The following is a 22,594-nucleotide window of genomic DNA, read 5'->3' on the forward strand; positions in this document are numbered from 1 at the left end:
ACCGGGAATGGAACCGTGACCTCCAGGTTCATAGGTAGATGTTCAACCACTGAGCCACGCCAGCTGGGCAAATACCACCTCCTTTTAGAAACCTTCCTAATCCTCCCCCCTCCTCAGTGAGTGTCTCTGCTCATAATATGCCCAAAGCAACTCTTTTGTCCTATTATATCTCATGTAATTATTTTCACGTGGGTCTGCCCTAGTCCTAATTCACGAGCCCCTGGAGGACAAACACTATGACTTGCTCCTCTCTACTCACCCAAAGCTTGCACATATTGGTAAGTGCAGTACATACTAGTATTTTGTGTCTAACTTCTCAGAATATCCGCTTTATGAAAGAAAGGACCTCATCCATCCCCAGCACTTAGAACAATGCCTAGACCACAGCAAGCAGTTACGAAATATTTGTTGAGTGGATGGATAATATAATTGACTGTTGAGTCAATTATTAAATGAATAATGTAAGTTTTCTGACTTGAATGAAGCACTCTGTCCCAGGCCAGGCTACTGGAGATTGATGCTGGACTTCCCAGTTAACCAGAGACCTGGGTGGCAGGGACTTTGTCAGACTAGTTCCTGAAAACAGAAAACGCACCAAGGTCTATGCAAACAGGAGTAAAAGATGTGATGGAACTGAACATGAGGAACCAGTAGTTTAAGAAAAAAGTGTATAAAAATAACTTTACTTTTACTACCTTCTCTATTCAACCTTGGGGGAAAGTGTAGAGAGGCAGTCTCAAGTTTAAGATGGATCCATTTTACACTTCTCTCCCACTCATTTTGCAGGAGACTTTCCCCCCCCCTTCTCTTTCTTGATTCTTTCTAGGTAGCTGATGTCACCGGAACCTCAGCATTAGAGAGAGCTGTCTGATATTCTTTCCTGCCTACCTGTCCAGACCAGGAGAGCCAGATCAACCAGCTGTACAAACATGTCATGGGTGCAGGGATTATAACCGGTCACATTACAGAAGGTAGAGGAGGAGGAGGATTATAACCGGTCACATTACAGGAAGTAGAGGAGGAGGATTATAACCGGTCACATTACAGAAGGTAGAGGAGGCTCTGACTGGTTTGGCTCAGGGGATAGAGCATCGGCCTGCGGACTGAAGGGTCCCAGGTTCGATTCCGGTCAAGGGCATGTACTGTGGTTGCGGGCACATCCCCAGTAGGGGGTGTGCAGGAGGCAGCTGATCGATGTTTCTCTCCCATCAATGTTTCTAGCTCTCTATCCCTCTCCCTTCCTCTCTGTAAAAAATCAATAAAATATATTTAAATTAAAAAAAAAAGAGGGTAGAGGAGGAGGATTATAACTGGTCACATTACAGAAGGTAGAGGAGGAGTAATCCATTTGCTTCTAGTCCTTCTGCATGAACTGCTTCTTGGCTTCAGTGAGGAGACCAAGTGTCAACTGGGGCAGGAAGGAAGAGAAGCCAGAAGCCCTAGCCTGTTCAAATTGCCCTGAGGTCCATGGGGCTGGACAGAGTTCTGTCAAGTTTTGATCAAAAAGTCATCTTTGGAATGACTAAAATTAAACTTTAAAAATTCTAACACAAAGGGCTTGTATTCCTTAACAACAACAAAAAGTTAGAGCAGGCAGGATCTCTGTAATTGGTGCGACTTAACAGAGGGACCTCAACATTTCCAAGTAGAGGCCAGGGGAAGATGAGGCCTGGTAGCTGTGCCAACCTGAATTACAATCCACAGGCTCTTCAAATTAAAAGTGGGGCTTGTATCTCCTTTGACCAATCCTCTCATCTCACTGTCTTGCCTGCCCCAAATGACCTGCCAAAGCTCTCTGAGTGGCTCTGGTCTGAATGGTCTGATGTGGGAGATCCCCCCAGGTCCCCACCAGAATCTTGACTCTGCTACCCTATGGAACAGGCAGAAAAATGGGCAGAGCCAGGAGGAAAAGGACGTTTATTTCCATACATCAGGTAATCAGGGAAGAGAGAGCACAGCCCAATGAGTACAATCCAATTGCAGGAGAGGGGACAGCAGATGGCAGCGGCGCCAGGCACTGCCCTTTAGCCCCCAAGTTTGGTGATGTTGGAGGGATGACCTTTAGGGTCGGGGCTGGGACTGTCAGGCCACATGTTGTCAAGTCTAGGATAAGTGTTTGTGTGTCGGGAGTGCGGGGGGACAGGGTGATTGGAAGAAAAAAAAATGACTTAGGCTCAGGACACAGGGTGAGGACCCGTGTCTAATACATATCAGGACTGATCAAAACTTCCAGCTTTAGTTTTTCTGATCACAAGTCCTCAACCCAAGGCCTTCCCTCTCATGTTGAGCTTATGGCCCAGGCAACTTGGACAGAGCGGGAGGGAGGCAGTGCTTGGTTAAGCCCCAAACTGGCGTAGGTGGAATGGGTTTACTTTTAAATAGGTCATTGCACTTAACACACTGACGAGCTGACGAGGAGGAGGGGCTGGATGTTCCGGATGGTACAGATGCACCCCTGTCTATGTAGGTTTGCTCAGTCCAAACCCAGAAGCACCTGGAAGCTCTGCTTAGCCGTCTCTCCAGCTGCACAGAGAAAGGGCTGCTCTCCGAAGTGAACATGGAGACGAAATTCCCCTAGTCGTCCTGGGGCCCCAGCTGCCACTCTCAGGGATGCAGCTGTGATGGAGAGGTTGGGTATTTAAATTAAAAAGTAAAAAGACAGCAGGCACTGAGAAGAGAAAGCCCTCACCCCAAGCCAGGGGGAAGGAATTGCTGTTCCAGCCCCCAACTCCGCCCCATGGACCCAGCAACCGAGAATGTCCCAGTAGGCAATCTGTCCACCGTCCCTGAGCAGAGGGCTAAGATGGAGGTCAACTTGCTGGCTCCATGCAGTGCTAAGCCACCTGCCACTGCCCACAGTGGCCCAAGGTCGAAGCCAAGAGTGTGGCATGTTGGAGGCGGAAGGAGCAAAAAGTTCTCTTATCAGAAACTCCTCTTCCCCCACCTCTTCCATGTGGAGACATCAGACCCCACAGCCTGACCCCAGAGGGTCAGGTGTGTCTCCTGTAGATCAGCAGTCAGGTGGGGAGACCTGTGCCCCGCTCATTCCTGGGAGAGGCGCCGTGGCAGCAGCAGCCCATGGGGTGGGAGGCTACGCGTCGGTCTCCGTTGGCTTGGCCTCTGTGTCGCTGTCACTCGGGTAGCTGTGGGAGTGTTGGGGCCTGGAGGTGCTGTCAACAGGGTCATGCTCTTCATCTGACCGGTCAGGGGCAAGGGACTTCCAGTAGCTGGTGGGGCTGCAGGGAGAGAGGAATGAGGTCACAGAGGAATGATATTCCTAATCTTCAGCACCACAGCCTTTAGTCCTGGGGAGACCCCCCAAAGCTGTTATAGCCTTCCCCAAAAGCCACACACTGAGAAGTAAAAACCTTTCCTGGCTTCCCTAGAAGACCTTCAGAGTGGTAAGAGAAAGGAGCACATGGTCTTGACTCTGAAAACTTGGAAAACTCCAAGGAGAGCGATGCCGTAGAGCAGTGGGTCTCAGACTGGAGTGCGTAAGAATCAGCTGCCGATTCCTGGGTCCTTCCCCTGAGAAATTCTGATTCGCTAGCTCGTGGGTGGGACCCAGGAATTCTGCATTTTCAACTCCCTTTCCAGAAGATTCTGGTGCAAGCAGTCCATGGACCACACTGATGTGGAGACTAAAGGTCTGGTGATCACATGACTACAACTTGTCCGAGGTAAAGTTATTCCTGAAAAGATTCCAAGAAGGAGGGCCTTTACCCACTGAATATTCCCAGATCTGAACCCTTTCTCCTGACCAGGTTTTCCTAAGGCCTGTGAGAATGTCTGCCCTTGACCATGGCATCATCGACCTACCATAAGGAATGGAGGAGACTCAGGATGTAGAAGCTGGCAAGACCTCTGTTTCAGGGTGGCATAGATGTCCCTTTCTTGGTACCATAACCCAACCCCATAGAGCTTTCATCAGGCCACTGAGAGACTCCACCTATATCCGCCCCCACCAAGATGTTGAGTAGCATCACCCCTGGGTGGAGCAGGCTCATGGCATCAAGCAAGGATGGAACCTCATCTTCCAGGTCCAGTATCCTTTTCTTTTCTTTCTTTCCCAAAGCCTCCCCCTACCCCACCCCCCACCTCCACTGCCTCTGCCAGTTCAAGTGCACTATAATTTCAACCTTCTTGGAGAAAATGCAGCTCAGCGTGGCTTCACCCCTACCAGTGCCCTGCACCCAGTAGGTCCCTGCCCAGTGCTTCCAGGGACCCAGCTCTGCTTTCAGGTCCTGGAGAGCTTCCACTGGGCTGAACAGGACTTCTGTGATCTCTCTGCCTACAACTCTAAGAATCTGAGGAGGGGCCTGGTTTACTAGTCCTTTCAAAGTTCTATCCCCAAACCAAAGGAGCAAGAAGCAGTTCTGCATGGATAAACTGCATTCTGTGGTGAAGAGAGGATTTGGCCACAGAGGACTTCCTGTGTGTGAGACACTCTCCTGGGCGCTCTGGATATGCTATGTTATCTTCACAATAACCCCTGCAATGCCACAAGGAAGCTGGTTCAAAGAGATGGAGCATCTTGCCCAAGGTCACACAGCCAGTGTGTGAATTTAAACCTGGGACTCTTAGACCTCAAAGCCTTGCCACTAGACTGGGTGACCTGAGGAGAAAACAAGACCAAACCGGACTTCTCCCGCTGGCCTGGGTGAGAGCCCGGGGAGTGTGTAAAGCCAGGGCTCGCTCTCTCTATCCCTCCCTGGGGAGAAGGAACAGCCTGATAAAATACATGTTCAATTATGCAAAGTGGTTCTGGAATGGGGCAGTCTGCTTAATAGTTATCATATTTCTCATGAATGAATTACCATTTTTAACGGAATCACAATAGCACAAAACACATTTAATACAAACTAGCCTGAACACAAATGAGTCTTACTTTGATGGGCCAAAGGCACTTAAGGACTCTGGGGTGTCTCAGGGACAAAATTATAAAGGCCAATGATGACTACGCAATGTAGAAAAAAAACTGGGGTTTTTTTAGCGTTTGGGTTGTTTGAATTCTAAATTAGTGGGTTTTATTTTCATTTTTCAGACACAATTTCTGGGCATCCAATGCTAAGGTCTGCTGTTAGGCAAAGGAACTGGCTTTGTGAAAAGACAGTGGGGTTATTTTGTGGGCAGAGGTGGGGGTGAGGCAGATACCAGGGCTGACATCCAGATGCTAACTGGGTGCTGCTGTCCTTTCCACTCTCACCTCTTCTCAGAGGGGGCTGCAGCCCCCACCCCCACATTGCTGTGCGGGCCAGGCAGACCCCTGGCAAAATGACAGCCAGGTTTCAACACTGTTCCATCCGATTGCTGGGCAGGGGGTGGGGGGGAGGGGGTTTAACTCCACACCTCTCTTCCCTGCTCTGTGGAGCCACAAGACCCCCTTGCTCCTACCCTGGGTGCTCTTTAGCCAGTCTCCTCTGTGGCTTATATGGCCACAGCTGTCAGAGAGCCTACAGCAGGCAGCCAGCCCCCTCCCCAGGGCAAGAGTCAGGGCTGGCAATTTGAACATTTTAACCAAATTGTTTAAAAAGCTTTCCTCCTCACAAGCCACTGTCTCCTGCTCAACGCTGTCACAAACAATTTGGTACATAAGCTAATTCCTGCTGGGCGAGCCCAGGGTGGCAGCCTCCTCCCCTTGCCTTAGCTACAACGCGATGCATTCGTGTTCTGAATTCTCGCTGGTCCCCATCGCCAGATGGGAAGCTAAGCCACCACTCTGCCTCCGCCCCCACTCTTGGCAGGACATGCTGAGTCCAACTAGGTCCTCCCTCGCCTGGCCCTTGTCTCGCCGGCTCTGTATTGGTTGGCTGGCTGATGGCTTGGTGCCCGCTCTCCCCGCAGTGAATACAATCCTCCACGGAGGTGGTGGTGTGTAGGGTTTCAGAACTACTCCTGTTTTCCCGATGGACAAGAGGAACTGAGCTGGTGGCTGGGGGAAGAAACAGGCTTTCTGTGTTTTTGTTCTTGCTGGTTGTGGAGTCAAGGGTGACGAAGGGCTAAGAGCACCCACTGGATTCTGAAATCCACACTGTTGGTCAGTGTGCGATGGCCTCCCTCTGCAGGTGCAGTGCTCAGAGGGGCCTGGCCCTCTGCTTTCCTCACCTCCCTCCATGGTCCATCAACTGCCTTCCCGTGCTGGGGCAGCAGGGCGCCCCCAGGGCGGCTGAGGTGGCAGACATATTATGACTCCTGTCCTTTCTCACTATGGAGCTGTCATGGCTCCCCAGTGCAATTGAGACACTTCCTGCTCTTCCCAGAGCACCTACAACCACCGGCTACCTGGGGGAAGCGACAGAGCAATGCTGAGCCCAAGGGCTTGGTTTCAGAGCAGCCCAGGGCCCAAGGAATCTGAGTTGGCCATGAGCCTGGTTGGGTTCAAGTTCCATCTTCCCCATCCCATCCCCCCAATCCCATCCCATCCCCCATCTTCAAACAGCTTTGGGTACCATTCACTTCCACTTCTCCCTTCCTTAAAACCAAACTTGGTCCCTTCAGTATAAAAGGGACAAAGTCAGTGTACTTGTCAGCTGCTCCACTGCACAAGCCCACACGCATGCGACAGGTGTGTGTTAGTTCATGCATCCAGGAAACAAACGCCCGTGCCTCAGGGGGCTGCGCTCTGGGGCCAGACCTCCTGGGAAGCAGCAAGCTTGCCCTGGGAGGATGCCATGCCAGAACCAGCTTCACACAGGCAGGGTGATCCAAATGTCACCACCCGCCAGGGGAACGGGCAACAATGGTATTCCAATGAGTCAGTCTCTGCCTTCCTTCTGAGGTGGGGGTGTGGGCAGAGAGGGCCTGACTGCTAGCTCTCCCTCCCCACAGGGAGAAGACAGGGGAGGCAAGAAAGCCGGGAGGGGGCTGTCACTCAGCAGCTGCTAATTTCTATTCATTAAAACTTCACAAGATGAGCAGAGATGAGGTGACGCCCATGCGTGGGCTTCAGGTGGGAGGGGTGGGGAGAGAGTTAGGCATCTCCGGGTCTGCTGCAGGGTGCAGAACTATGGGGCTATGGGGGTGGGAGTGCACCTTGCACTCCTCGGCTTGAGATCCATGCCAGGGAGGAAGGTGGCATTGCAGGGCAGGGGATAGCTGAGCAAAAGGCCCCATGAGAGCTGGTGGCCACTAATGCACCAATCCATACCAGGGAGTCAGCCAGGGTGGGCCTAGCCTGTTGGGGCCACAGATAAGAGCTCCTATAGGTGTGCTGCCAGGTAAACACTTGACCCATGTGCTCTGCCTTGGAGTAAGGACAAGTTGAATAGCCTCCATTCAGATCCTGGCAATATCACTTCCTGGCTATGTGACCTTGGCAAGTGACTTAACTTCCCTGAGCCTCAGCTCCCTCTTCTATAAAATGGGGCTAATCAGACCTTTACTATGGGGTTAGTATGAGGATTAAGTGAATAAAACGTGCAAGGTATCTAGGAGGGTGCCTGGCCCAGGGTAGGACACGGTAAGTGGGAGCTGTGATTGACATCATCTGCACGTTCAGCTGATTGGGCTCAGGGCTCCGAATGACTAACCAGCTGAGCTGGCCTCTGCTCTCCGGGTAGCCAGGAGGCTCTCTGAGGCCAGGCCTGCCCAAGAGGAACGCAGGAGGGCCTAGGTGGTGGCAGGAGCACGTTAGTTCACACCGAGTGGCACACGCCATGCTGCACTCCACGCCAGGTGCCACCTACTGCACTAGTCGCTCTCGGGCCGGTACAGGTACCGCATCATCAGGCTGTCCACCTCTTTCTTACGCTTCTTCTCCTCCTTCCGAGACGGCCGGTGCGCCTGCCCAGCCTCCTCATTTTCCACGGCTGGTCCCTTCTTCACACTGGAGCGGCTGTGGCCTGAGACCGTAGAGCCACTGGATGATGAGGACTCCGACTCTGACTCTGACTCTGTTCTCTTTCTCCTCGATTTGGACTTCTTCTTGCTCTTTCGAGAGCGCCCCTTCTTCCGCCGCCTGTGCTCTGAGGAATCCTCGGAGCTGGAGCTGGAGCTGGAGCTGCTCCTTCTCTTGCTCCGGCTCTTGCGGCTGCTGCGGGACCGGGACCGAGAGACATCGGCCGCAGAGGCTGAGCGGCGGATGCTGGTGGCCCGCTCAGGGGACTCCAGTTGGGTGCTCCGGGCACTCTGGATGCTCTTCCGGTCGTCTTCGGAGTCGGGCTCCAGGCTGGTCCGCTGGAACGGGACGGGTTTGTAGCTCAACACCTCATTGATGGCAGCCTCCAGGTCTGGGTCCAGGTAGGAGTGCCGGCTGACAGGGCGGATGCTGGAGCCCAGAGGCTCCTCCGTGGCAGAGGTTGAGATGCGTGGCTGCGGCGGCACCGACAGACTGCGGGCCAGCGACGGGTGGCTGTACTGGGAGTGCGCCTCACTCAGGGCCACGCTGGCCCCATCATCCCACTCATCCAGGCAGCCCCGGCCCAGGGACAGGCGGGAGTCAGGGCTTTCCCGGCCGAGGCCCGAGGCCCGGCTCAAGGAAGGGCTGAAGGTCCTGGACAGGCTGTCCAGCCGGGAGGTGCTGCGGCGGGAACTGGGGGAGCCCGACAGTGAGATGCTCATGGAGGAGCGGGCCCCATCTTCGCCCGAGCCACACCGTGTGGCTGAGGAGGCCCGGCTGACAGGTGCAGAGACGGTCGAGGCCCCGTCAAAATCTGAGCCCCACCGCTTCTCCAGGCCCCGGCTGGCACGGCGCCCGACCTCGGAGAAGATGGAGCCATGCTCATTTGGCTCCTCAGACTTCCTGCCCTGGCCTGGTTCCATCCTGGGGCTCGGGCGAGCCTTCCGCGGGGGCCTCTCGGGGGAGGCAGCCCGCTCGCTCAGGGTGGTGAAGAGTGACTCTGCATCCCCAGTGCCCCCGATGGAGTCCTTCAGGGTGAGCCTCTTCCGATAGCTCAGGGAGCTCAGGGCAGAGGCCGGCCTCTCCTCCACCCCCTTGCCCTCCTTGCCCTCCTTCCCGAGGGCGCTGAGGGCCGTTCTGAGGGAGGAGGTGCAACCGGGGAAGAGAGAACCGATAGTGTATTAAGGGCACAAGGAGAGAATGAGAGAGAGAGAGAGAGAGAGAGAGAGAGAGAGAAACAAGCATTAAACCTAGAGAATACAGACACAGGGGGAGGGAGGAGGAAGGAGGAAGAGAGAAATCGGCAGCAGCCCTGGCAAAGTGGCGGTGAGAGCGTCGGAGGAAATGAAGCAAAATAATTTGCGTCAGTGAAAATAGCTTCATGGAGAATGTCATGTAAATTAGACTATTGTTCTATTTCATCACTTTTCCCCCTCTAAAACGTTTAGTTCAATTTATTTCATTGTCAACTACCTGGAGCCTCGTGCCACGCAGTGGTGAATGGCAGTGGGGCGGGGAAGGCAGCGTTATCTGCAATAACAAAATGCTGTTTGGCCGAATAAATTAAATCAATTAGAGGGGGCCACTGGGTGCTTGTGGTGAGGGGCTGGACTTGGGAAGGGGCCTCAGGGAGCTGGAGAAGAAGAGGGATTCCTTTTTCTGCCCAGCCCACCTGCTGTCTTGGAAGGGGGTGGGATGAGATGGCTCTGAGTTGGGGAAAAGGGGGAAAATGGACACAGGGAGGGTGGGAGCAGAGGACGGCTCTCCCTACTGCCATGCTGGCTGGCAGGTGAGGGATGGGGAAGGCAGACCCCTGGATACCAGAAGTAGTTGTCTGATCAGGAGACTGTGAATGGGCTGGAAAATAGGGGAGCAAGCCTACCTGCCCCCGCACCATGGGTGTGAACAGAAGCATGTGGGGGGGGGGGGGCAGTAAAAAGGTTAGAAGAAGGAGAGAATGAGCAGGGAAAGATGGCACTGTGTCTGTAGCTGTGACAGGGGAGGCAGAACCAGTGCCTTTGCTGCAGCTGCTCCTGTTAAGACCTCCCACGGCCCAAACTATCAGGCAGTTCCATCAACATTTGTTGGAAGAGTAAGCGGGGATGAAGTTAAACCTACACCAAACCAAAGCCCTGAGCCTGGTAGGAAAGTACGACCTGGGAGTAATAAGGGCACCACAGACTCTGACTAGGAAGTAACCGAGCTTCCTGTGCTCATTCCACATGCGGGGGGCACCGAGGCCCCTCACCCTCAAGCCACGCCAGAGATGCAGGTGGCATCAGGCCTACCTCTTTGGGATAAAGGCATACTGCTCATCCAGCCTGGGGTATGGGTGGCTTTTCCTCCCCGCTCGAGGCCACTTGCTTACCTGGAACTCTTCAAGCTGCCATCGTCGGAAGTTGCCTTGGAAGAAGGCCCCTTGTTTTTCGACAACCAGGACTTGACCCCGTCGACCCGGTCCTCCAGCTCCGAGTCCACATCTGAGTCGCCCTCGCTATGGGATGAGGAGCAGAAGGGTAGGCGAGGCTGGGGAACAGGTGATCACCGGTTGCCCCGCAGGGAGTGCTGAAGGGGCAGCAGGTGTGTCTTGGGCGGGGGTGGGATGCAGGGTGGCATGCGCATCAGTGAGTCAGGGAGAACAGAGAGGTTAGATAGAGAGCGCCGTTCATCAGAACCCTGGCCCCACGCAGCAGGCCGCATTGTGTGACAGCCACCAGGACTCTGCAGAGCTTGGGGGCACCTCCATTCCCCTCTGTGTGACAGTTCAGCGAACTAGCCCAGTGAGAAGGGTACGGAGACCATCCATTCATCAATCGCACCTGAAGGGCTCTTGGTTAAAAAGAGGAGTCCTGGGCCCTTCAGTTACTCCCTGAGGCCTATTCTGCTATTTCTGATCTACCCACTCCCCCAAAATGCGGCTATAGCTGCTGTAATTTTCTATGCCTTCATTGCAAGAGCTGAGCTGCTGGCCATGAGGCTGGAAAGAGAAGGGATTCATTGTAACTTTAAGTTAGCTTGAACTGGGAGTCTCCTTAGCTGATGGCAATGCTAAACTGGGCCCTCGAGGCCATATCCCAGACCCATCTGCGACTGCCCTGGCCCTTAGGAAAGGAAAAAAGAGGGGACAGCAGCATTTCTCAAGGAGCTGGTGACAACTTCAGGATTTAAGTTGCACCCTGGAGATCCAGTTGGGCCCAGAAAGTCCCAGACAGGGGCTCTGTCTCTCCAAGTCTCCTCTTCCGCCCCTCAGACAAGCCTCCAGCTCTTGCCCCTCAGTGCTTCTTTTGGCCAAGCTGGCCTGAGCCCTCTCTACTTGCAGGAAAGCCCTAAGGAGTCAAATTCTGAGGCTGGAGTCATGGTGACCCCTCACAGAGCAGCAGGGGCTTGGAGACAGCTTCTGAGTGAGAACGCTTCTAGGATTCTGCGAAATTCCTGCTTGTCACGTTCCCCTGCTACGGATATGCTAGGATTTCTCCTTGATATAAATTTCCTTTCATCTGTGTCAACAGGAGCAGCCCTGTTCCTGAATTATGTTCTTGAATAAATAGCCACACAGGCGTGTGTGCGTGTGCATGCATGCATGTACACACACACGTACACACACACACACACACACACACACACACACACAAAACCACCAGACTCTATTCTGGGGACTGTGAGAGAGCATGACTCGTGGGGAGGGGAATAAAAAGGCATATTTTATGGGCTTCCGTCAAATACAGAATTATAACAAAGACGAGGCTGGCTGATGCCCCGGGTAAACAGTTTAGCAGACAGCCCCGAAACCACTAATGCAAGCCCGTGCCCGTCCGAGCCCAGCAGATTTACTGTGGTGCAAGGGCCCCACGGAATGCCAATAACGCCTGATTTATACGCCCGCGCAGAAAACCTCCTCCTCCAGCTTCACAGCCGGAATTTATCACCGCCGTTCATAACCATATTGATTGCCTTTAGAAAGGAGGTGCTGTATGCATCGCAAAATCTATGTCTACATGTTAAAAGCGTTTCTGTATAAATCTCCCTTAATACCACGCTGTTTACTGCTTTCATTAAGGTTATGGCAATAACAACTGTATCTCTAAGTAAATCGAAACATTATTTTTCTGCCCGCCTTAGCACACTCGCTCGATAACTTGGAGCTGAGGCCCAGAGCTGCTGAGGAAGGAGCCACATCACCTCGCTGCCATCAGCGGGAACCCAGCCCGGACTGCATGCCCTTGTGCGCCTGCGTGAGTGCCTGCTGGTGTGTGTGTGTGTGTGTGTGTGTGTGTGTGTGTGTGTGTGTGTGTGTGTGTGTAAGCACCCATGTGTTGTGCCTGGCAATGATTTAGAATATGATCTTAAATGCACATTTTATCAGTCCTTGAAGCTCCTACAGCCCAAGGATGGCGGGGCTGGTGCACACAGGGGACAGACGCCATGGGCCCAGAATATGAATTTTCCTCCTCACATTCAGAGTGATGAGTCGGTGGAGAAGCTGGCCTGCCTGCCCTCGCCTTCTCTTTAGTTTCGAGCATATAGATGATGTTTGGGTTCTTTTCCTTAAATAATCAAGCCCGTAAACAAACTCCAGGGGCAGGCAGGCTCAGGGGGCAGTTGAAATTTTAAATGGTTGGAATTAAACCTCGTGTCAAATACAATTTATGTCCAGGCTCATGTGCTATTAGTTAACTGGGAGCCGAATCGCGGGGGAACAAACAAACGGAGACAGAACAGCGGGGGATATTAATTGTGTGTGACAACCGGGCTCCAGCGGCCCTCTATCACTGTTACACACTATTACATTTATCATTAGCTCACGAAGTCCTTTGCGCTGCCGCCAGCCCATCCTGGCCAGGGCAGGAGGCCTGCCAGGCAAGAGGGAGTGGGGGAGGAAACCCAACGCCACGCTAAAGGAACAATCTTCCCCAAAACGGCCCGGCTGAACTTGGCGGAGGGTCACCCGGGTCCGCCTGAAGGCCTGCACATCTGCACCTGCTGTCCGGCTCCCACCCAGAGCGAAGGAAATGATGAGCGGGTGGACTTCCTGGGCTTCCTGCCACCAGCTCAAGGCCCAGGGCCTCCCTCTGCCCAATGTGCCTGCAGGGAGTAAAGTAAACACATCTGGCTGTGTTCCCTTCCCCAGCCACGGCACAGCGGCTGTGATTAGCTGCCTGAATGCTTTCTCCAAACAAGTGACTGCTAGATGCCCCTCACCTCCTGCCCTTGTCTGCCAACGGAGGTGGCAGACCCCTGCTTCTCTCAGGCGGCTCAGGCTCCAAAGGAGCCCAAGGATGTGGACAAATCCTTCCCAAACAAGACTCTTCCCCAGAGAAATCGGCTGGGGAGGCGGCGGCACTTGGTTTCTGAGGGAGGAGCGGGCTGGAGCTCAGGAAGGCAGACTGTGGGTACCACCTCCTGAGGCTGAGCTCTCCTTGCTGATGGAGCCCCCATCCTGCCCGCCAGGGCGGACGAGCCTTCCTGGGGGAGCGCACCTCGGTGCCTCCCGCGCAGCCCAGCCTGTCGCCCTGCCTTCCCCTCAGGACAGTCAGCAGTGTTAGCGTGAGAGCCTAGCTCAGAGGAGATGCGAGAGGCTGTGTGTCCCCATGCGTCATGCAGCAGGCTAACGGGGGCCAGTGTTAGGGGCGGTTAGACACCACGCCAGGAGAGGCAGAGAGCGCATGCGCTCCAGTCCTCACGGTTTATTTTTTCTTTTCTGATATTTTGTCACCATGTCCTGCAAACTGGAAACAGAAAGAAAATGGTGGGCAGGGGGCCAGAAGAAGATAAAAACATCAGCAGGCAAACCAAGGTGGACCCCTCAGCCGAGGACCCCTCTTTCCTCAGCAAGAGGCGGCGCTGGTTGACTGAGACCAGAGGGCAGGAGGAGTGACAGTGCTGCCCTCAGAGGGAGGTCTGGGCACCTTTCCCCCGACACAAAGGAGCAGGCTCCCTGAGGCCTGCCGTCCGGATGCGGCCCTGGCCCTCATGCAGGAAGGGGGCAGCTTTGGGGACTCTGCTCAGGGCAGCCTTGGGAGCCCCTCCAGGGCCTGACCACCCCCACGCCCTGGACTGCCGGTCTCCCTGCCTCATGACTTCCTCCCCAGCCTAAGACTCCAAATCTCTCTGTCTCTCCTAAACCATTCCATGGGTGGGTTTTATGAGAGAAAACCTCTGGCATGGTAACAAGGCACCACGGCCCTTAAATCTCTGCTCTCCCCAGAGCAGGGCAGGCGCCATCGGAAATGCAGCTAAACGGGGGAATAACTCATCCCAAACAGGCAGAGCCGGACAGCCAGGTCCGGGGAGGCCTGGGGAGGGAGGACTGCGAGGATGAGGGGAGGAGTCTCACCCAGGCAGCACCTATTCTGCCCTCGGCTGCTGCAGGGCAGGCCCGTGCTGGGGTCTGGCAATGAGGGGAGGGAGGCTGGTGGCCTGGCCCAGGTCAGTTGAGAGGGCCTCCGTGCTGTCTGAAGCTGCCCCAGAGGCCCCTCTTACCTGTTGATGAGGTCCTCATTCTCATCGCTCTCCATCTCATCCTCAATGGCGGCTTGCAGGTCCCCGATGCGCTTGAATGCCAGTTTCAGATCGGCCTGCAGGCTCTGGTTAGCAGCCTCCAAACTCTCCAGATCCATTTCCTAGGAGGGAAAGTGGGGAGTCCAGTCCACAGGAGGGCTAGTCTCTCATCCAGCTGCCCCAGAGAAAGCCTACTTCAAGGCTCGCCCAGCCAGGCAGGAGCTACATGGGTGCAAGTCTACAGGGCCATATATATATATATATATATATATATATATATATATATATATATATATATATATATATATATAAAATTGATTTTTTACAGAGAGGAAGAGAGAGGGATAGAGAGTTAGAAACATCAATGAGAGAGAAACATCGATCAGCTGCCTCCTGCATACCTCCTACTGGGGATGTGCCCACAACCCAGGTACGTGCCCTTGACCGGAATCAAACCTGGGACCTTTCAGTCTGCAGGCCAACGCTTTATCCACTGAGCCAAACCGGCTAGGGCTACAGGGCTTTTTTTTTTTTTGGCTTTGGTATTGCTGGGCTGTTGCGCCTAGTCTCGCCTGATGGAGACTCCAGGACCACCCTTGGCCTCTGGCCTGCCCTCAGGTCTTCCTGGACTGTCCTCTTTTCTCCAATTCTCTAAACCATGGTTTCTTTGGAACCCGCCCCCTCCACCCCACCAGCCCAGGAGTAAGGTGTACTCAGAGAGCTGCCTGCTTGGGGCCCCAGGGTGGGGTGCATTACCAGTTCGTGCTTCTTGCGGCTTGCCTCAGCCTCCTTCCTGGCCAGCTCGCCCATCTCCTCCTTGGTGTCCCGGAGCTGCCGCTGCAGCCTCTTGTTCTGCTCTTTCTCCCGGTTCTCAGCTGCTGTGCGCTGATCCCGCTCCTCAGTCAGCTTCTCCATGTTCTCCTTGAGCCGGCTGGCCAGGCTCTGGATAGGGAGGCGGGAAGAGGGGCCCATCAGCTAGGCAGAGAGAGGGCTGTGGCGGAACTCCGGAGTCAGGAGGCCTGGGGTCCACTCCGGCTCCACCACTCACTGGTGGGCAAGCAACTAAAGCCCTGTGAGGCAGCCTCCTTTGCCTTTCTGTAAAATGGGAGAATAACATCTAGTCCCTGTGGGTCTTTTAAGGACCGAGGAAGGTAAAGTAGGGGAAGGCACTCTGAAAGCTGACAGGTGCTAGCAGCATCATTCTCGCTACTGAGGGCTCCCTACAGCCTGCGCCTGTCCACATTGACACCACGTATGGGGCCTCCATGAGCAGCAGGCTTCCCTCAGAGACCCTGAACCCAGAAGCACCAAAAGCTACATCCTGAGCTCAGAGGTAAATGGCTTTACTGAGAATTCCCAGATTAGGAGGAGACTTAGCAGTCATCAGATTCCTAGCACAAAGCCATCCCTCTAAGCCTGATGCATCTCTTCCCCCAGAAACATGAACACATTTACTCCTGCTGGGCCACAGGATGCTGAGCAAGAGATGGCCTGGAGATTGGGCAGAGGGTGGGGGAAGGACCCTGGTTCCACCCTGCCTGCCGCGGGGCCTCCGCCTCTCAGCCCCCCTCTCAGTCTCTATAAAATAACGGTGTGAGGTTACGTGATCTCTAAGGGCCATTTGTGTTTACTATTCTGTGCATCTAAACCAAAATATTGCCTTTTTGAGCAGAAGGGAAAATGAAAGAGAGCTGAGGAAAGGGACTGGGGCCCACGAGAAAAGGAGACAAATATAGCAGGTCTGTCCTATATCCACCAGACCAGGGCCTCGTCTGCCCTTGACAGCTTTGTGACCTTAGGCAGCCTACCTAACCCTTCCTGTATGTGAAGGCAGAACATGAACTATGATTACGTCTCTTCTAACTCTCTCTAGCTCTCCTGCAGACTGTAACCCCATCTCAGGAGGTTCAGCCATATTCTCTTCCTAGGTCAAGGGCACCCTCCATGCCCACTGCCAGCCCCACAGCCACTGTTTCCATCCCCACCCTAGTGCCTGCTCCACCAATGAGGGGTTGATGGAAGGTGGCAGGGGTGCTCCTCAGCACCCATGCCCGTGAACACAGTTCTCATGGAGAAATGTGGGTGCTTAGACATGGGTCTACAAGCTCGAGAAGGAAGAGAACGTAAAAACAGGGTGAGAGGGATGGAAATCCAGAGAGAATGCTGCCTGCCTCTTTCTTCCTACCGGCTCAGCCGGAAAGGGAGGGAGCTGGAGCATGCTGGCTCCGGGACATTGAACAGAAAGGATTGATGGAGATTACAGTTGAGAGGAAGGAGAGAGAAAAAAAGAAAAGAGGTGAACAGAAAAAGGAGAAGGGTTGAAGGGAAGAAAATGAAAAATAGAGAGAGAGGAGGAATGGGAGGGGGGAAAGGGAAAAAACAGGAAGGGAGTAAGAAAAGGGAATAAGATTAGGGAGAAGAGAAATACAAAGAGAAGAAGAATGGAGCAAAAATGGAGAAAAATGATAAGAGGAGAAAAAGCAGAGGCAAGAAGGGTGGGAAGAAGTGAGGGGAAAAGGGAGTAAAAAAAGGGAAGGGAGAGAAAGAGAGCAGCGAGATGAGAGAACAGACTTCAGCCTCATAGAAGTGGCGCCATTCACTGCATATTTATGACCCTGCCAGAGAGCGAGTGAGGCGGACCTGCGGGGGGAGCTCATGGTGGAGGAAAATATGAAGACGAAAAGCTAAGCTGCTCTGGTCCCTTGGCAGAAAGTAAGCACGAAAACAGAATGTAAAGCAGGCAGGCTCTGTGGTGCCCAGAGAACAGGCCAGGCGGGCAGGGGAGAAGGCACCGCCCTGTCAGCTGGCCTGGCAGCTTGGCAGCGGCCTCTGAGGAGCATGCACGGGTCTGCCCAGCCCTGCTCAGCACGTGTGGCTCTAGCTACAAGGGCAGCGCTGCCTGGTCACTGCAGACCAGAAGTGTGCACCCACCTCCAGCCGCTTCACTTGGGTCCTTTCGAACTCCAGGCGTGTCTCCAGCTCTCGGATCTTAGCTTCCTGTCTGCTCACCAAGGACTTGTCCACCATGGACTGCTCTAGGAACTCCACTTGGCTCTGGAGGGCTTGTAGCTGGGGGTAGGAAGCAGGAGGAGAAGAAAGAACTGAGTCCACAAGGGAGGGGGCAGAGTCTGTGGCTGGAAAGATCACCATGGTGACCAGAAGGCTGAGGGAGGGAGGGATGCACAGGGGAGGTGGAAGAATGGGGCCCTGAGCCAGAGGCATCCCCCACCTGGCCCAGCACTGGCACAGATTTAGCCCTTTGGAGAGAAAGGAGAAAGCTGAGGACCAGGGAGGGAATAGAAATGTGAAATGAGGCAGCTGAAGCCGAAGTGTCTGCTATGGCGACATGGCTCCAAGCCTAGCTCTCTGCACTTGACGCTGCTCCGTGGATTGCCAATGGCAGAGAGAAGTGCTTGCTATCCCGTGAGCATGAGGTTTCATCCCCACGTATGGTGATCTGGGCACCCACTCTCTACCAAGGCAGACCCTGGTTCCCACCTTCTCCTGCAGCTCTTGCTTCTCCTTGTTGGCTTCTTCTAGCTGAGCTTGGAGGTCATTCATCTGAGCCAGGTCCCGGGAGGCCTGGGAAAGGAGTGAGTGCTGAAGCAGGATCCTCCATAACCCTCGAATGTACCCCACTCCACCCTACTCTGAGTGCCAGGGACCGCAGGCACTGCTACCGCTCCAAAGATGCTGCTGCGCTGGGGACCTTTGAGGAGGTCAGTGTCTGGGGCACAGGGTGTGGTGGGCACTCCTGGGCAGGGTACCTGAGCCACAGCTGCCTTGTGCTTCTTCATCAGCTCATTCATGTCTTCCTGATCCTCCTCCAGCCGGTTCTGGATCTCGTTCTTCTCACGCTGAAGGCGGCTCAGCTGCTCCTCCAGCTGGACAGAAACAAAGACAGATCGGAGGGCCTCAGTCTGAGTGTGAGTCGGAATCTTCCCCATGTCACCTTCAATGGGAGGGGCGTGGTGATGACTGAGGCCAGGTCCACCTGCTAGAGTGGGTTCCAGGACCAGTACCATCAGGGAGCTGCCTGTCCAGCTCTGGGCCGGGGAGATGAGGGAAAGGGCTGTCTTTGCAGCTCAGGCCTACCCTAAGCTAAATGACAGCTGCTTCCTGGCAGCTCTTTGGAGGCTAATAAAAAGGCAGAAAAGATCTGCCCAGAACAAGCGACCCAGCACCCTAGCACCTGCAGTCTAGGCCCTAACCTTCCTGCCCTCTGCCCCCTTCAGGTCCCAGGAAGGACCCCTCAAATCCTTGAAGCTCTTGTTTCCCCAGGGACTGCCTGCTCCCTGGCCTTCCAGCCCCCACAGCCAGTCCACTCGTGGGGGGAGGGGAAGAGACAGCCAACAGCAGCTTCAGGAAATGAATGAATCTATTAGCCTGTAATTCCAAACCAAAATGACTGCGTTGGCTCCTTCTCTGCCCCATCCATCTTGTTACCAGGCTGTGGGGAGCTGGGGGAGCCTCTGCCAAGAAATTTATTAACTTGGATTTAAATAAAATGGTAATTTTATAACAGCCTTTTTTAACACAATTAAGGAATTTGAATTACTCACCTGAAAACTGCTGAAAAGCACAAATGTCACGGGGATAAATCAAGCCCGGAAGATTGGCATTGGTAGCCGGGTGGCTAGCTATGGGGTCGTGGAGCCAAGCCCAGCCTCCACCCCTGCCCCGTTCCCTGCTGGAGAGAGTACCATAGTACCAGTGGCCACATCCCAGTAATGAATTCTCGTCCAGCTTTGCATGGGCCGTGGGAGAAGTGGGGAATTAAAAGGGAGGCATTAAATAAGAGTGTTAATTAGCTGCCGCTTGGGCTTGTCAGTGGGCTGGCCAGGGGAAGGGGAGGGAAACGAGCCATCCCATCCCCTTATCGGTGCTTCTGTTAATCTCTAGGCACCTGCTTACATCCCTCAGCCACATTAGCGGCTTTTATTAATGGTGTTGAGGCCTGCAGCCAAGATCTCACAGGCAGGTGGTTACACAGGGAGAGGGGCCCTGGCTGGCTCCCTTTCACCTCGCCCCCTGTCGGGCCTCTGCTGTTAGTGGGGGAGACGGGGGAGGAAGGCCTGCTCTCTCTGCAGAACGTCCTGGCATGAAGGGAGCTGGCTGGGGAAGGGTCCCTGTTTGGAGTGAAGGCAGCCGCTGTCACAGCTCTATTCTCCCTCAGCCCTGCCTGCACACCCCGGTTCCTCACCGCGGTCTTGGCTTTGGCGATGTCATCAATCTGCAGGTGCAGGTCTTCGATCTCCACCTCCATTGCTTTGCGTGCTTTCACGGCGGCTGCACAGGTGAACTCGGACTCCTCCAGCTGGACACAGAGCCACCCCCGCCCCAGGGAGAGACGTCAGCCATTCCCTGGGGACAGGAGGGCTATGCAGGGTGCTCACAGGGGAGAGGGAGCCCAGGTGGTCTCCTTTCCTCCTCCGTGTACTTCAGGCCCTGGGACCTCAGGGTGCTGTGGTGTGTGCACAGGCATCTCCTCCCATGATAGAGGTGGGTAATGGGCCCACCCCCAGCAGCCCAGGGCTTGGCAGTCACGCTAGGCGGCATGCATAGACCCCGGGGAGTATGGCTGTTATAAGTGGCTTCTCCCGCTTCCTTGTCACCTTCCTTCCCAAGGACTCACGAACCACTGAGAGGGACACGAGGGAGAGAAGGAACACTGGGAAGTAAGCCCAGCTGCCCTGAGAGCTGACCACATCCTCTCTGCAGATACCTGGTTCTTCAGCTGGGCGATCTCCCTCTTGCTGGGCGCGTTGTTCTTCAGGTGGTCCAGCATGATCTGGGCGTCAGCCAACAGGGCCTTGGTGCGCTTCAGGTCTTTCCGGAGCCGCTTCTCTGACTCAAAGTCCCGCTGGCTCACCTGGGTGGGCACCAGAAGTTGAGGCTCTGGGCTCTACCACAGGGCCCCCTCCTGTCTTCCCCAAGCTCACGCCTCACTCTGGCTCTCATTCTGAGTCCCCCTAATAAGCGACGACAGTGGAAGTGCCAGGGTCACGCCCGCCAGTGAGAAAAGCCTGGGTGTGCAATGTATGATGATCACCCCCATTCTACACATGATGGCAGTGGGCTCCACAGATCCCAGCACCACCCTCCATGTTCCCAGATCTCTGACCTCTGCCCATTGCACTCTGACCCCTGGCCAGAGTCCCATCCCTAAGTCTGGATGGGGCAGGCAGTTGGCCAGGCCCCAGCCAGCAGTCTCCACTCACCTGGTCACTGAGCGTGGTGAGCTTGCTCTCCAGTTCCCGCTTCTCTCGCAGCACCTTCTGCTTGTCCTCGTATTCCTCCTCAAGCTGCACTTCCATTTGTTTTAACTGGAGAACCGTGGGGACAGAACCCTATCAGTCCCCAGTGTCTGGGGCCAGGCAGTCCCCTTTCCTCCTGAATCCTCCCACCCTAGGAAAACAGTGGGCAGGGCTGAGCATGAATGACCCCAGAGGGGTCAGACCCTGAACTTGAGGTCCCTAGGGTCTCATAGCAGCCGAAGAGGGAGAGGAGGGATGGCAGGACATGATGGTGGTCCTAAGCTAGAGTGGGAGCCCTCATTCCAGAGTGGGCAGGCCCCACAGAGCCAGGCGAGCTGACTGCACAGGGTGGCTCAGGGTGGGCTGCTGATGAGCAGAGAAAGCATAGAATACTAGTCCTTCAAGGGCCTGAGTTTCTCTTTCTCTACAGACCCTGAGAGCACGCATCCCAGCTAATGTCAGGAGCGGAGATTCCTGGTCCAGAAGGGCAATGGAAGAAAGCGTGGCTAAGGCCGGGAAACAGAAATTCCCTTACTTTAAAGCAGTGATGGGGGAACCGGTGTTTATACTGACTGCACAGGTTAAGTACCCATTGCCTTACCTTCTTCTGACATGACTGCCGGGCCTCCTCCACCTCCTCATCCCGACTTTCCATCTCCTTGGAATGGGTCTGTCTCATCCGCTCCATCTCCATCTCGAGTCGCAGCTTGGCCTGGAGGTGGGTGGGAGTAGAGACTGGGTTCCTTTCCCAGCAGCTCACTGACCTCTGCCCATTGCACTCTGACCCCTGCCCACTACACTCTGATGGGCAGCTTTCTCCAGAATCAGGAGCAGGGAATACCGCTGCCAGCAGTTCGCTTTGCTCCCGCCTTGTTCCTGTGGCTTTACCGGAGAAGCTGAACTCCCTTTCTAGGGGTCTAGCCCAGGCCCAGAGAAGGCTGCTGGGGTGGGACCACCCTGAAACTTTTCCATTTGGCCTCCAGGCTCTAGCTGACACGGTGGCTCAGTGGCAGCTGGGGTGGGCTGCCGTGCACCCTGAGCCCCTTCCCACTAGAGCTCAACCAAGGTTTGTTCTTGTGGAAAGCACTACGGAAGCTTAATTATCTTCACACTGTGGTCAGCACAGGTCAGGTGCTCACTCAACATTTGGTGAATAAGGGAATGAATGACTGAGTTTGAGATCTTGCCCTCCTCTGCCCATGCTTCAGGTAAGCTGTAGGGACTGTGGTGCCTCCCTTAGCCAAGCCTTCCAGCACCTGTTCCAGCATCTGGATGGTCCCCGCCTGCTCATCCAGTTCCTCTTCCTGGTCCTTGACCTTGGCCTCCAGGTCCCGGAGCTGTTTCTTGACCTTGGCCAGAGAGGCTTCATCCTTGGACTCTTGGGAGGAAATGTCCTGGAGCTCAGCCTCCAGGGAGACGACCTTCTGTGTGAACCCTGCAATGTCCATGTCTTTTTCCTGGAGCAAAAGAGAAGCTGAGGCTGGTCCTGGGCCGACCTGGGCCTGCGAAGGGGACAGGGTGTGGATGGTGGGCAGCCCAACGCACCTCCAGTTGCTGTTTCAGGCTGAAAGCCTCGGCGAGGAGCATGTCCTTCTCTCGCTGCAGTTTCTCTCGCTGCAGCTTCTCCCGCTGAGCCTCCTCATGTGCCTGCGAGAGCTCGCTGTCAAACCTGTGAGGGAGCATGGCCACAGCAGCCCCATCAGACAAGGAAAGGGTCTGGGTCTCAGCACCCAGAGGCTGCCAGGAAACAATGCCGCAGGTACAGATGGGATACAAGCTGAGGGGGGTACTCATGCCGCCTGAACTACGGCTGGGGTGAGGTGACATTTCAGGGGTCAAGCCATCAAGGCCCTGCTCAGCAACCTGCTCTGGGATTGGTGGGGTGGGGAGGCATTTCATCAAGCTGGTCCAAGGAGCCCTTTCCCCAGGGGGGCCTACGAGGACCCACAGACTGTTGCAGGGCAGAGGAGAAATCCTCTCCTCTGGTGTAAATCTCGACCTT

General features: G+C 54.7%; 1 protein-coding gene across 11 annotated transcripts in view; it reads right to left on the bottom strand.

The window, feature by feature from the left end:
* Positions 1-1,900: 1,900 nt before the first annotated feature.
* MYO18A (myosin XVIIIA) overlaps positions 1,901-22,594 on the bottom strand; it is a 95,227-nt gene continuing 74,533 nt past the window's right edge. For 8 of the 11 annotated variants that reach the window (XM_080680755.1, XM_080680754.1, XM_080680749.1 and 5 more), the window contains 13 exons: positions 22,138-22,261; positions 21,849-22,049; positions 21,194-21,304; positions 20,557-20,661; positions 20,061-20,207; positions 19,539-19,652; positions 18,103-18,219; positions 17,834-17,917; positions 17,267-17,404; positions 15,092-15,277; positions 14,318-14,457; positions 10,206-10,331; positions 1,901-3,236 (listed from right to left, as the gene is read on the bottom strand). In XM_080680755.1, the coding sequence (XP_080536881.1) occupies positions 3,092-3,236; positions 10,206-10,331; positions 14,318-14,457; positions 15,092-15,277; positions 17,267-17,404; positions 17,834-17,917; positions 18,103-18,219; positions 19,539-19,652; positions 20,061-20,207; positions 20,557-20,661; positions 21,194-21,304; positions 21,849-22,049; positions 22,138-22,261 (1,738 nt within the window). In that variant the 3' untranslated portion in view covers positions 1,901-3,091. Of the gene's footprint in view, positions 3,237-7,448; positions 8,975-10,205; positions 10,332-13,496; positions 13,564-14,317; positions 14,458-15,091; positions 15,278-17,266; positions 17,405-17,833; positions 17,918-18,102; positions 18,220-19,538; positions 19,653-20,060; positions 20,208-20,556; positions 20,662-21,193; positions 21,305-21,848; positions 22,050-22,137; positions 22,262-22,594 lie in introns of those variants that run through there. The other 3 variants (XM_080680757.1, XM_080680756.1, XM_080680751.1) reach the window with 2 other exon arrangements.

This window comes from Plecotus auritus, assembly GCF_963455305.1.
Source record: "Plecotus auritus genome assembly, chromosome: 7".
In the NCBI taxonomy this organism is placed as follows: domain Eukaryota; kingdom Metazoa; phylum Chordata; class Mammalia; order Chiroptera; family Vespertilionidae; genus Plecotus; species Plecotus auritus.